This window comes from Myotis yumanensis, unplaced genomic scaffold (assembly GCF_028538775.1).
Source record: "Myotis yumanensis isolate MYYU_CA2020_CCGP unplaced genomic scaffold, mMyoYum1.0.hap1 SCAF_10, whole genome shotgun sequence".
Classification (NCBI taxonomy): Eukaryota; Metazoa; Chordata; class Mammalia; order Chiroptera; family Vespertilionidae; genus Myotis; species Myotis yumanensis.
Genome location: NW_027223761.1, coordinates 20,923,562 through 20,939,276, shown reverse-complemented (window position 1 = coordinate 20,939,276; position 15,715 = coordinate 20,923,562). Strand labels below are relative to the sequence as shown.

General features: G+C 34.8%; 1 protein-coding gene across 1 annotated transcript in view; it reads right to left on the bottom strand.

Annotated features, from left to right (window-relative positions):
• CCDC73 (coiled-coil domain containing 73) overlaps positions 1-15,715 on the bottom strand; it is a 74,218-nt gene continuing 58,503 nt past the window's right edge. Inside the window, exons 10-16 of the mRNA XM_070428099.1 lie at positions 15,281-15,409; positions 14,551-14,610; positions 12,921-13,025; positions 7,299-7,409; positions 4,918-5,089; positions 2,090-3,568; positions 1-170 (exon numbers count right to left, since the gene is read on the bottom strand). Coding sequence (XP_070284200.1) covers positions 1-170; positions 2,090-3,568; positions 4,918-5,089; positions 7,299-7,409; positions 12,921-13,025; positions 14,551-14,610; positions 15,281-15,409 — 2,226 coding nt within the window. The remainder of the gene's footprint in view (positions 171-2,089; positions 3,569-4,917; positions 5,090-7,298; positions 7,410-12,920; positions 13,026-14,550; positions 14,611-15,280; positions 15,410-15,715) is intronic.

The window sequence follows — 15,715 nt, the reverse complement described above, 5'->3', positions numbered from 1 at the left end:
CTAAGGTCTGCTTGGCAATATTTTTAATTGACTTACATGTTCTGTGGGAAAAGAAGAATCACAAGAAGTCTGTGCAGTTGCATTCCTCTCTTCACGGGGCTCTCCCTTGGGATCTGGATGGATAGTGGAGTTATTCAAAGTGTCAGCAACTCTGTTAATGCTGGTAGTATCTGCTTGACAAAGAGGAAATGGCAACAACTGAATTTTATTCTCCAGGCACTCATTTTAGTGGCTGAACTTGTTTTACTCTGATTCTATGCTTTTGTATTTAAAAAGTAAAAATTTCTATTTTCTTTTTACTTTGCTCTTTTTATAGTTTTCATAGACTTTGCTTTTACATTAAACATCTCATTTCAGAAAATAAAAGTTTTATTATTGCTACTTTCTAAAACCTGATTTCACATTAAAATGAGTGAAATGGTATAAACATCTTATAAAACAAAATGTTATCCTTATTCCCCAGTTACTACACTGCCTGTACATGTAAACATTTATATAGTGAACATCTTACGAATTCAGATGAAAAGAAACTGGCCATAAGATACCCAACAAAGGGCTGTCTAGTATTTAATAAACAGATAAAAGTAATGTAGAGAAACATGCCTACTTCGAAGTTTAAAAAATATTTAAACTTTTATGAGTTTGACGACTTTACAAGTTGAATTTTTATAGAATTTCAGACATCTCCCCTTCCATTCTTAAATTTATATCACTGAAATTTAATTTAGAAGAAAGGAACTGTGATAATATGGTCAACATTAGACCAGATCCTTGACTAATAGCATTTGACTAACCACAGCATTTGACAGATAAGATTAATGGAATCTGAAGTTAATACATTTTACTAGGAAAAATTAGATTTTGTGAAATAAGGTTTTCCAGTGCTTTGTTTTCTGTTTTTTCCCCCTATATCTCCATTCATGCTAGTAAGCAAGAAGTACTTATTTTGCTTTTAGTTCCTAGTTTTTCTCCCAAGTTTTCTCTTTCCTTTTAAAAGAAGCATGTTAAAGTCAGGGTCAGGCAAAGCTGCCTTGTAATCTGCATTTCTTTTAATGGGTCTAACTGCATATTCTTAAACAGGTGAAGTCACTTAAAATCTAAATCTTTAACAATGCAAACTTTGATTGTGAGACTGCAAATGGCAAAGTTAACATTTTCCTCATAATCATACTTCTTAAACATTATCTCCAAGTTATGTTTATAAGCATCTACATATTAATATGAAAAATTTCAAGTACTCCCAAGTACAGAGTATGAATCTCAAGTACCCATTACCCAGCTTCAATATCCATCAATATTAAGTCATATGACTTTCATCCATTACCCTTCCCCCTATTTTTCTATTGTGTATTTTTAAAGCAAAACTTGGACATTATGTTATTTCATGTGGTAGTTTTAAATAATAGTCTGAAATGTTTAGCATTTTAGTGTATTAGTAATATAGGTATCATATTAAGGGGTTCAATTTAAAGTGTTTCAATGACAAATAGCAATGATATGAAATGTAATCATGTTATACCTTGAGATTGTCAAACAAAAGCTGGATTTGTGGTGCTGGTGAAGAAACAGATAAAATAGAAAAATGAAGGAAAGAGGGAGAAAACGGGGAAGAAAGTGACAAAAGGTGGTTCTGAGGGAGAGAGGTGGTAGTGATTTTTCTGTGTGTGTGTGTGTGTGTGTGTGTGTGTGTGAAACATGGGCACTGGAAGAAGCCTTATCAACTTCTCTGCATTTGCTCTAGAAAGTAAAGACCTCAGATGAAGTAGCAGTTCCTAATTTAAAATTAGTTGCCTGGACCTGTGGTTGTTTTTTTATTTTCAGTTCCTTGGTTCTTTTTTTTTTTTTTTTTTTTAATTTCCAAAATGCAATTGTGCCTCAGTATATGTTGACAAAACTGGTTCAGATTTAGGTGAAAAATCCATTTTCATCTAAATAAAGCCTTTACTTTTACTATATAGGGAGTATTTTAGGTTTAGGAAAAAAAAATACTAACATGTTTTCATTTTGAACATAATCTGGAGAATTTTTACCAAGAATACTAAACAGAAATAATAAATTTTTAAAGTAAACATAAAGCTTGTTTTCTTACCTGGCCCAATATCCTTCCTGACATTTTTACAAAGTGTCATTGAAACAATCTTTTCGTTTTCTGATGGGTCTATTGGTCTCTCGTTCAGCAACAAGGGAATGCCAGAAGTTGAAGTGCTCACTGTTTGACTTTCATTTTGATTTACTTTTGACCAAGAACTGGGGTCTAAAAAATTCACATATACTGGAGTTTTCTCAGTTTTTTTATCTGAAGTTGAAAGATCAAAGGCTGACTTTCCACTTCTGTTTACTAAATCTCCAGATGGCTTTATGTGAAATGAACATGATTCTTCCAGCTGTCCTTCACTGTAAATTTTTCCTGAAACGATGTCATTTAATGACTCTGTTTTCTCAGTATTATTTAACAATGTATGCTGTCTTTCATTAACATCCACAAACAGGAAAAGGTCATTTTTTGTAGCTTCAGTTAACTGATTCTCATCAATGTGACTCTCTTTACTGGAAAACTGCATTTCTGTGGAAGTTTTCATGTGAACAGCAGTTTTCATATCTTTGGCTTGTGAGGTATGTATATTCTCATTGTTAACTTGAAGTTGAGAAATGTTCATACTGTTTTCTAAATCTCCCAAACAGTCCTTAAATGGACTTTGTGAGTCATTCAGATTTTTACATACAGCTCTTTTCCCAGGGCTTGAGTTTGGTTTCACCAATATAGGCATCATATTAACATTTGTATCTGAATTCTTAAGAAATACTTTAAGATTATCACTGAAAACTGCAGATGAAATGGGGTATTCAACTGCAATGTCATAGGGAATAGTTAGTCCAGGCTTCTCTGAAGTATCCTTACAGATTTGCTGAACATCTGAAGTTTGTTTAAGTGGTAGTGTGCTGCACTCACTTTTATTATTTACCAGTTGTATTTGTTCTATTTTACACTGTTTATCATCTAATATAACATTACTTGAGTCATGTAAATTGTATCTTTGACACTGAACAGGATTCTTTTTTACATCCAGAGATGAATCCAAATCTATTTTGGCTTGGTCACTGTTTGTAATTGTCTTTGTAGCATTTTCTTGAGTCTCTGGAAGCAATCTAAACCGTTGTTCAGAAACATCTTTTTTATGATTTGTACTGTGAGCCATCTCATTTAAGACACTGTTAAATGATATTCTGTTACTTTCAACCTCCAGATGTAAATCTGGACGGTGAACATCGAATCCTTCAGTTCTTTCTAGGTGTATGCTGTCTGTTTCTATTGATATATCTGCCTCTAAAAAAGAATTATTTGGTGATTTAAATTCTGTGGATTCATTGTCTCTTTCCAAGCCCATCTTGTCTTTTATTTCTGTAGTAGCTGCTTTTCTAAAGTCAGTAACATTCAAGGTTTGTCCTTGACTAATTAATTCTTTTTCTATGCAGAGGGTTTTGCTTATAGAGATTTCGCTTTGCTTCTCATCTTGAGGTACACTAGGATCAATTTCATTCTTGGAGATTTTTTCAGTATGCTGTATATCTGTCATGATGAGAACACAGTAAATTTTTATACACTACAACAAAAGTATTTTTGGTTTAAAACGACACATTGAGGGTATTATAAAAATGGTTTTTATTTCTCTAGTCAAGTCCATATAAACACAGAGCTGATTCGATAAAATCAATTTATCCTAACAATTTATACTTTTTTTTTTTTTTAAATATATATTTTATTGATTTTTTTACAGAGAGGAAGGGAGAGAGATAGAGAGCTAGAAACATCGATGAGAGAGAAACATTGATCAGCTGCCTCCTGCACATCTCCCACTGGGGATGTGCCCGCAACCCAGGTACATGCCCTTGACCGGAATCGAACCCAGGACCCTTCAGTCCGTAGGCCGACGCTCTATCCACTGAGCCAAACCGGTTTCGGCAACAATTTATACTCTTAATTTCTATTACTACTTAGATCCAGAAATTGCTAGCTGGCTTCTTCAATACTCTTATCACTTTTTTAATTTACTACCTTGTAAATATATTTTGCTTTTGGAATACTTTTGGCCAAGTGTATAAAATGTCTACTTAAGACATTAATTTTTATTCATTTGGGTTCCAACCATAGATTTCAAAAATTCAGTATAATCACAATAATCTGGAATATAAAGTTCAGAGCTTGTAGGGCTTTTTTAGTCTGACCATTCTCTCTACAACATCTCCACCAAGTGGTTGTTTGGCCTAGTTATGAACACTTTCAAAGAATTAATTAGTCAAGGACAAAACTTGAATGTTACTGTCTTTAAACAACTTTTTTTCAAGCTGGATGAATTAGTAAATTATTTGAACAGTTTTAGAAAGGCCATTTGATGTAACGTGCTCTAGGTCTGGTCATCAGAAGGTTATTGGAAGCCCATTGGACATTCTCAGCAAAACAGTGAAGGCATAAACCAGAATGCAAAAAGGAAAGAAGTGATGAATAGGCAGAAATGTACTTTTCCCCAAAAAATATTGACTGTAAAGCAGTGGTTCTCAACCTGTGGGTCGCGACCCCTTTGGCGGTCGAATGACCCTTTCACAGGGGTCGCCTAAGACCATCCTGCATATCAGATATTTACATTATGATTCATAACAGTAGCAACATTACAGTTATGAAGTAGCAATGAAAATAATTTTATGATTGGGTCACAACATGAGGAACTGTATTTAAAGGGCCAGAAGGTTGAGAACCACTGCTATAAAGAATAGCACAAAGGGACCCTGTTTTGTTAAGATATATACAAATAATGTATTTCTCCAACTACATTACAAGGTCCTCAAAGCAAAGGCTATGATTGAATCCCTCTACAAAGCTCAATATACAAATTAGAAAATATCAATATGATCTTAGGTTACCTTCTATAATGATTTCTTCTGTAAGTGGTCCTTTCTTTTTCTCATTTTCTCTATATTCAGTATCTAAACAAAAACTCACTTTATTTTCTTCCCTAGAATTATATTTCTGTATGATGTTTTGTAATTTTCCCATTGACATATCACTGTTTTCAGTATTTACTTCTGGAAGATTCTAGTGTAAAATGGAAAAGGTTCCTTTAATGTAAAAACAGATTATTTAAAACAATGGGGGGGGGGGGATGAGTGAAGAGGGGAAAATGGGGGACATCTGAATACTTTCAACAAAATAAATTTTTTTAAAAAAGTATAAAACATTTAAATTGTGCTAATAAAGTAGGATTACAACTAAAATACAAAAAATTCTGAATAATCAACAGAAGACTAGCTGGAGAGAGCCCTGATAAGCAGTGGCACAAAAGGGCTGGCCGGGTTCCCACAGACAGCAGACAAGAAGAAGAAATAAAAGGCATTCAAATTGGAAAGGAGGAAATAAAACTCTCATTCACAGATGACATTAGATATCGTACACAGAAAACCCTAAAGACTCCACCAAAAAACTATTTAATAAATGAATTCGGCAATGTAGCAGGATTCAAAATCAACACTAAAAAAACGATGGGGTTTTTTTGTATATACCAATAATGAACTCTCAGAAAGAGTAACAAAAACAAACAATTCCATTTACCCTTTGCAACAAAAAAAAATTGAGATACTTTTATTTATTGCAAAAAAATTGAGATACTTAGGAATAAACTTAACCAATGAAGTAAAAGACTTGTACTTGGAAAACTACAGGATGTTGAAAAAAGAGATAGAGGAAGATATAACAAGTGGAAGAATATACTATGTTCATGAATTTGTAGAATTAGCATCATTAAATGTCCATACTACCCAAGGCAATCTATAGATTCAATGCAAACCCTATCAAAATACCAACAGCATATTTCATATATCTACAACAAATACTCCAAAAATTTATATGGAACCAAAAAAGACCCCAAATAGCAGCAGCAATCTTGAGAAAGAACAAAGTTGGAGGATCACAATACCAGATATCAAGTTATACTACAAAGCCACTGTAATCAAAACAGCTTGGTAGTGGCACAAGAACAGGCATATAGGTCAATGAAACAGAACAGAGACCCCAGAAATCAACACAAGCCATTATGCTCAATTAATATTTGACAAAGGAGGCAAAAACACAATGGAATCAAGACTGTCTCTTCAATAATAAATGGTATTGGGAAAATTAGGCAGATACATGCAAAAAAATGAAACTAGACCACCAACTTATACCATACACAAGAATAAACACAAAATGGATAAAATACTTAAATTAAGTCATGAAACCATAAAATTCCTGGAAGAAACCATAGGTAGCAAAATCTCAGATATCTCTCATAGCAGTATGTTTACGGATACATCTAGGGCAAAGGAACTAAGGAAAAAAATAAACAAATGGGACTACATCAAAATAAAAAGCTTCTACACAGCAAAAGAAACCAGCATCAAATTGAAAGGGGAACCCACTGTATGTGAGAAACTGAAAAATCAAGAGTTACATATATAACAATTTATATTAAAGTCATCTTTAGTGAATTTTATCAAGTTGGTATTAAAATATAAAGTATATTAGTAAAACTGGATTAGTATAGTATTAGAATAACACAGTATAATTGGCATAATAGTCTAAAATATAATCTTTCCCAAAATACAGATTTCATAAACTCATAAATAGTAACTTTCTATTGTGTTATTCTTGTAAAAGAATTGAGAGGCAATGAAATAGATATTAAAATAGAAAAATCAATTTTAGGGTTCACCAATTTTTAAAGTGAACCTTTATATTACTAATTTACACTTTTATTATCTATTTCACTAATATTAACATTTATTAGCGAACATGTGGTTTAAGAAAATAGCCATGTTTATGACATCAAGTCTTATGATAAAATGTTAACACTATAGAACTCAACTATTATCTACATGTTCTAAACATGGCTTTAATACATCTCAACAAAACTGCTGAGGAAAGCTAAATAGATCAGCCAACAATAATACCTTATATAATTCCTTATTTTAATAATTTACCACAATAGTATTAATGATTTTATGAAAAGGTAAATTAATTTTTCTTTGTTACATATGGGAAGTCATTCAATTTACACACACACACACACGTGTGGTTTTTCATGCATAAAAGCAATACAGGAAATTTTATTAAATCTAGCTTTTTAAAAAGCATTCACTTAGAAATATAAGTGCAAGAAGGAAATGTGTCTGACTATTCCTACATTATTTTTGCGATATTTCTTTTGCATTTAACAGTTATTTTAAATGCCTACAACTATTCAAAATATTTAAATATTTAATAAACCTACATGCTTTCCCCCAGTTCTTAATGCTTTCTCATGCTCATTTTGAAGATTAAGGAACTTTTCTTCATTTTCTTTTAACTTCTCCCTTTGCAGCTCATTATCTCTTTCAAGGGTCTGCAATAAAATTAATTATCCAAAAAATAATCAATACCACATTAATGAATTTTGATGTGTTTTATGTTGCTTAGACCTTTGCTTCTAACATGCTGCAAGTGCCATACAGATCAGTGATAATGTGCTATCTCAACAATAATTTTCATAAATTAACAGAAAGGTGCTTATAGTTTAGTTAACAGGAAAAGAGGGGGAGGTTATGAAAAAGAAATGACTATAAAAGGACATAAAAACATTGCCATTATTCAGTTTCACCACATAAGTTTTAATGTACTGAAAAAGTAATATAAACTACAGCATTGAAAAATATGAAATGTAGCATAATCCAGCATATAACACTACTAAAAAATTTTAACTACCACAGAACATTTTTCCACATCTGTTTATTTTAGGAAGTAACTGGCTAGAGAGCCCTTAAATACAATGTTAATTTTTAATTTCAAATTAACACATTTTAAGTAGAGTTTTAATATTTACTCTATTAATCAATTACTTTGTAAAATAACATAATATAAACACCATCACACTACCCTCTCTCCCGCCCCCAAAACCTTTAAAGCCTTTAAAGACTAAAACCACTACTGTTTTCTAAGACATGGGTTTTAAAGCTATTGGTATCAGTGTCACCAATATTATTAGGTTTCTCTAATGTCTGCTGATAATCCAAATGAACCTCTGTAAAAAGACAAGTATTAAGAACTCTACCTATATGTCTACTATATCTGGAATTTTTAAGTTCATTTGTTGATCATTATTAAAGCTATCTATGTACATTCAGGGTAAACATTTCCAGCCACACAAAGAAAAGGTAAGGTTTTCCAATTCCCTCCTCAGAGGTGACCACTCAGGCAGTTTCTTGTGTACCCTTCCAGAAATTGTCATATAAGCATAAAGAATATAGTACTATACATACCATATTATTCTGCATCTGTTTTAAAAAAATTAATATGTCTTGCTTACTTTCCATATCATTATATATAGACCTATCTCATTTTAAAGGCTTCACAGTGTTTCATCTATATAGAGTTCTCAATTATATCTAAAATGTCAATCTGCAGGCAAAATTATGGAAACATAATTTTACAATTTTAACATAAAGATTCTCCTCTAGCTCATAAAGAACTAAACATTTAATGAGCTCCTAATATGTGCCAGATACAGATACTCTTATATGCTCTTATGCTATGGTAGTGAAAATTTACTGTTCTATTGGAAGTTATACTCTATCAGGAGATTATTTGGTACTAGAGGCCCAGTGCACGAAAATTAGTGCACTGAGGGAGGCGGGGATCCCTCAGCCCGACCTGAGCCCTCTCGCAGGCCGGGAGCCTGCTCCCTGTGGGCCTAAACCGCAGTCTGGCCTCCCTCTGCGGGAGGCAACCAGGTGGTGATCAGGGGACGGCTGTGGCCACAAGCGGCTGCCCCCCCCCCCCCCCCGCATCGCCATCCCCTCCCTCTGCCCACTGGCATATGCTTTGGCTGGCCTGGTGCCACCTGCTCGTTGGCCCCGCCCCCTGTCAACTGGTTGTTCCGCCGGTTGGTCGATTTGCTTATTACGCTTTTATTATATAGGATTGTTTGCATCTGGATTAACAATCAAAAACCCTAGCTGAAAAAATGGATATTGTGGAAAGTCAAAATAAAAACACCTGTTAATCTATATATATAAAAGGCTAATATGCAAAGTGTCTCCTTGGGAGTTCAACCAGGAGACCGGGCGTTTGATCACTCACTATGACTTGTGCTGACCACCAAGGGGTGGCGCGGAACGAAAGAAGGCCCCTGCCAGCAGCCGGAAGGTGCTGATGGGCTCTGATCGCGGCCAGGCCTAGGGACCCTACTGTGCACGAATTTCGTGCACCAGGCCTCTAGTATTTTAATATATCCCAAACTGAGTAAATTATCCTGGTTAATACTATGATTATGGCAGCAAACTAAGTAAATTATTCTTATTAACACTATGCCTATGGCAGTATAACTATACTTATATCTGGACTAAACTATAATTAAATCATAGTATAAAATATTCTCCATCATGAGAATTTATTTCTCTATGCTCCAAACTGTACAATAAAAATATAAGACAGATGGCAGCATTACCACACAGTGCTGAAACACAGTAGGCCATTATGAAGCGTAATGATCCCTTTTAGTACAGATGGATTTAGAATGTTCAAGAAAACACTTGAGATACCTATGCAGCATAATCCTCAGCAACAGTTCTACATTAATATTTTCTTATGCTATATAGCAGTGGTTCTCCAGCACCAGTCTGCAAACAAGCACTGATTGCAAACAAGCATGGTAAAATTTCACTAGCCATGGCAAAAAAAATGTCAATTGGAGGGCATCATGTCTTTTCTTGTAACAGACTCTCCTTTTACCTGAGATTATATTCTTACTATACTTTTAGTGTTAAAATGTTCTCTTTCATAAAATGAAAAAGATGATAGATGGTATTAGTTATTTTTTAATGTCCTTATTCAAATAAAAAGCTGACAATTCTATCCTGTTTTTGCCAATACTTTGAAATTTTACTATATGAAATCTAGTTTCTCTATATATTATAAAGGCACAGGTAATAATGGTGCTAGTTAAAGAGAGAGGCATTTGGAGTACCCAAGATTTTAGTAGTGTCTTTAAAAGATCCTGGAACCATAGTTACAGTCATCATGAACTCAAAGAAACACATGACACACTCTCTCTCTCTCTCTCTCTCTCTCTCTCATATATATATATATATATATATATATATATATATATATATATATATATAATTGTAACTACTCTAGGCTCTGTAGAATTCAATGATACATAAACATTGGATTTAGAATGCATGGAAAACAATTTAAAAGTTGTGGTTTTCATATAATGGATCTAACAAAAGTGGCAGCTCTCACAGGTCTAGGAAAAATACAATGTTATGTAGAAATAGTGCTAGAATAGAGTCAGGACAAATATTTACTCCAGGTTTTGCCACTAATTATGAGACTTTGAACTACATGCTTATACTTTCTGGATCTCTAGCTCATCATGAAATGATGATTAGACTAGCTAATCTCTAATATTTTGTTCATCCTAAAAACTGAGGTTTCAACTCCTTTAAGTAGATTAGAAGACAAGTCTGATAACTGCTACTCACAAAGAATGTGGATAAACTACATCACATATTTCTTGGGAGGAGGTTCAACATATCAGAGAAATGGTTCCAAATTATCCATCTGTAGGGTGGGTGGAGAAGGTATCGGGGATACTTGCTTATACCTGGACTTTCAGAGAAATGATTTCTACTTGTCTTTTATTTGAGTAGGTGAAGAGGTTAAGAGGAGGAAGAGGTTTGACTCAAGCACACCTCTTCTTTCTTCCTCTTTTAGGTCTAATTCCTATAGAGGCAAGAGAAATAAGGAAGGCAAAACTTTCTTTGCATGACTAGTCAAAAAACATCAATGATGAGATAAATCTTGCACTGCTAAGGTTAGGTTTGGTTCCATTCAAAGGTGATGGACTCAGCATAATTTGTGAGGCCCGGTGCTAAAATTAAAAAAAAAAAAAAAAAAGGGCAGGGGAAAAAGTGCTATTAAAGATATTACAAAAGTTTTTTCTTTCTTCATGGTCCTTCCCTCCTCCCTTCCTCTCTATCCCCAGCAACCTATCATGGGGCTTTTTATTTTCTACTTAATGCCATAGTCCCTGAGCAGAAGGATACTCACAGGGCAAATGCAGATCCTCACAGATGCCTAAAGCCTTGCCACTTGACTCAGCATAAGTACAAGCTATCAGTTACTGAATTCTACCTACTGCAAGTGGCTGGACCCATATACTATGTCCTGGCTGTGGGTGAGGGAAGTCAATCTCCTGTCTCATGGGCCCTTTGCCCAACCCATGGCAGATGGGTAACCCTCAAGGGATTGCAACTGCCAGGCAGAGATGCACCTCTGTACCTGAACTGGAGACTCACTTCCTGCCAAGTCACCTATCTAACATGCTAAATGCCAAGTATTACCAACCCAGGATACAGGATGCTGCAGGGCACATGCACTCTACTCAGACCCTCCCTCCTGCATCTGGGCCTCTCACCACCAATGTGAACTAGTTGCAAGTCTCGAGACAGGAACAGGGAAGATGAGGCCAGGGTGCAGAAGGGTAGAAAAGCCAGCAGCCAGGAGGTGGTCCTGGGAGGCAGTGGGAGACTGGGAGCTGAGGCTCAAGCTCCCAGTGCCATCATCAGACTTAATTTACAAAACATACATTCAAAGATAAAAATTCATTAAGATTTGAAGACAGTAACCAGAGAACACTAAACCTGAAGCACAAGGCCCTTCTGAGACTGGGTCCATATGCAACTGCATTGGTTACATACCCATGAACTTGGCCCTGGTCTCTGCTGATGGTGGTCTTTACACAGGAGGTGAGTGTAGTTTTCTTAGGAAATGTTCAGCATCACCCTGGATTCCCAAGAATCCCTTTAGAGGGTCATAAATCCTTCTACTGGCCACCCCAGTGGAACAGGTCCCCAGCTCCTCCTAAGCTGTACATCCCATCACTTGGCTCAGTAGCAAAGAAGGCAGTTCCTACCCTTCCACTAACCTCCATGGTCCTTCCTGTGGATTCAAGGCACCATCAAAGTTCTCTCTTCTGCATCCTTCCAGATACGTTCAGTATTGGAACAAGCATAATACACTTCAAGCCCCTTTGGCACAGATTATTCCAAAGACTTTCCTCCTTGAAATTTCTAGACCATAACTGAGCGTTAGTCTGTAAGTTGTTGGTACACTTCCAAACCTCAAGAAACATGTCAAGTCCTTCCACATCAACTTATCTCACTCTACTGGCAACACCAGAGTGAACATTAAGGTTTCTATCCATCTAAGAAACAAGAGGGCAGTCTGCCCTTCCCCTTTTTGTACCACAATCTTTACAAGTGATTTTCCTATAGACTCCTTCACTTAGCTTTGTGAGGGGAAATGGGTGCTCCTCCACTAGGAATGCAAAAAAAACAAAACAAAACAAACAAACCTGCTTATTGAACCCTCACTCCCAAACATCAGTGACCATAACTTCTTCCCCTCCTCAATCACTTTCTTACATATACTGGAAAGAGGATGAGTCAATGTTGAGGTAACAGGGCCAGTTCTATCATACTAGTATTTCTGTAAAGAGGGATCTGTCCCAATTCCTAGGAGCTCACTAATTGCTCCCTTAGAATATGGTGTACTTGTTGTCACCTTATTTTCAGTTGTGATCTTGGCCACAATTCTAAGACACAAAAAAAATCACATTCAATGTATTACAAAATTAAATCAGGTATTGATATAATTGAACATTTACCTAGTGACTTCAATGTTTAAAAGTATGCTCCTTACTTTAGACATTGATAGCAAGTTGATTAAGGAGGCCATATCTTGTTCCTAAAATTTAAAATGATCTCAGATAAAGTTAAACAGATGACTGCAATTAAACAGGCAGAGCTCATTAGATGGAAATATACTTTAAAAAATATATAAATATAACCTGATTATTTTCTCTTTGCACCTTCAATTCTGCTTCCAATTCAGTATTAGCTTGGGTCTGTTGCTGGAGTAATTGCTGCATATGTTGAAAAGAAATGATGATATCCTTTAAAAAATATATAAACATATTAATTTTAAAAACTTTAATAGGAATGTTTCTCTTTTAAAAATATGTTTTAGTTTCTTATCTTCATAGTTTAATTTTTTTATTGTCTAAAGTTTTACATATGTCTTCTTTTACCTCAATTAACCTCCCCCGCCCACTCCAGCCATTCCCACCCTGGGCAAGCCCCCACCGCCCCAGTGTCTGTGTCCATTGGTTATGTTAATATGCATGCATACAAGTCCTTTGGTTTCTCTCTAACCCTCCCTCATAGTTTAATTTTAATACTATAATAAAGAATATACTGAAAAAAGCTAATGACACATTTTACTAATTTAATATCTGAATGAATTTATATTACATGATTTTTTACAAAGTACCATTTCCAAGAGTTCCTCAAAATAATTAAAGTTCTTTGAAATGGACCATGGATTCTGAGACACTAATGCAAAATGTGAAGAATTCAAGACTAAAACTTTTGTTGGCTTGCCCCCAAACTAGTAAACATATCCCTACTAAAATGTAATATTACCAATGGCCTAGGATGCCATGGAATGCATTCAGAATCAAATGGAGGAAAAGCAAAAGATAGAAAAACAAAACAAAACAGGAGTTTTCTTTCATATACCATTTTTTTAAAAAATAGAAGATTATTATAAATACATATTTAAATGAGTATACTATCCCATAAACATATGTTCTAAGCATACATACATTTCAATAATTATCTGCCAGAGTATCATGGTCTAAAATATCAAGGAAAAACTGATTTATTTTTATTCTTTATTTAAAAATATTTAAATGTAATATTTTCTCCAATTTTACTGAGATATAATTGACATAAACAATGTATATGCTTAAGGTGTCCAAGGTAATGATATGATACCAGTATAGTGAAATTATTACCACAATAAGGTTAACATCTCTTTCAGCTCACATAATTACCATTTTGTGTGTGTGTGTGTGGTGAGAACATGTATGATCTACTCTCCTAGCAAGTTTCAAGTATATAATACAGTATGTTAACTAAAGTCATGCTATACATTAAATCCCCAGAAGTTGCTCATCTTATAACTAGAAGTTTGTAACCTTTGACGAACATCTCCCCATATCTCCTTATTTATTTATTTATTTTAATCCTCACCCAAGGATAATTTTTCCCATTGACTTTTAAAGAGTAGGAGGGAGGGAGGTGGGGAAATAGGGAGGGAGAGAGAGAGGAAAACATCCAATGTGACCAAGGCCAAGGCAGGGAAGAACCTGAAACCGAAGTATATGTCTTTTGGTCCTTGGGCTGATGCTCTAACCACTGCACAAACCATCCAGGACCCAATTTATTATTTAATGGGAGTATGTAAGAGACCTGGCTCAAAATGTGCATATGTCTCCATTTAATACTCACTAACTGAGGGCTCTCACTATGTGCTAGGAACTGACTTAGGCATGATTTCATCTGTTATTTATTTCCCACATTGTATCTGGTTTTAAAAATATTTACTGACTTCCAAAATATCTTATGATTGCTTGCCTGTTTTTCTTCTTGAATATGAGTAATCTCTTCTGTAATCTTCTTATTTAATTCCAATTCCTTAAAAAATTTGAACAATTTTATGTTATGATAGAAAATTCAGCAAATTCTACATTCAATTCAGTGCTCAACAAATTTCGGTGGGTCATGAGTGCCAACGTCTGTCTGCTGTTGAAGCAGTGACTCTCGTGAACTAAAGATGGTATTATATAACCAATATAGGCTGGCACAGACTTATACATGTCCATGTTCAATTAACAGAATTTCTCATCTCCAAAAACTTTTCAGAAGACACCACTATACTCTAAGACAGTGGTTGGCAAACTGCGGCTCGCGAGCCACATGCGGCTCTTTGGCCCCTTGAGTGTGGCTCTTCCTAAGCCTTAGGAGTACCCTAATTAAGTTAATAACAATGTACCTACCTATATAGTTTCAGTTTAAAAAATTTGGCTCTCAAAAGAAATTTCAATCGTTGTACTGTTGATATTTGGCTCTGTTGACTAATGAGTTCTGTTGACTAATGAGTTTGCCGACCACTGCCCTAAGATAATCTGACACCATGTTAAAGTGCAAAGAAAATTACTATGACCAAATTTTATTGTCTTAAAGCCTTGCTGATAATGGCAAAAATCTAATAATTAAAAAGATTCATACTACTGTTTTCTCTATGTATATTAACTTTACAGAGAAGGAACATTTTGGAATAATCATGAATATATCAATTAAATACCATGTTGAGTCTTTCTTGAAGTTCCTGAATTTTTTGTTCTTTAATTGTTAAATTGATGTTTTCTTCTCCCATCTTATGTTGCCATGTGACTTTGGACTTTATCAAGTCTGAGGTTACTTTTTTTAGTTCCTTAAGAAACATGAAACAAAAAATTCAGTATGCATATTTCATCAAAGCAAGGTACTTTTCTGACAGTTTAAAAGCCAATTTTAAACCTATCAGTATAATTTACAATATTTCATATATCAAGATGATACTACTCCCAGGTCCAACAAGGTGTATTTCCCCTAGTTCTATCGTAAGGTAATTAGCCAAGGTGAGAACATTATTAGTGACTATGGAATATGCAAACACAATGACACGGGAAGAAAGCATGATCTTTGCTCTTAAAAGGAGCATGGTAACTAAATGCACTAACCAACCATAAGTAGAATA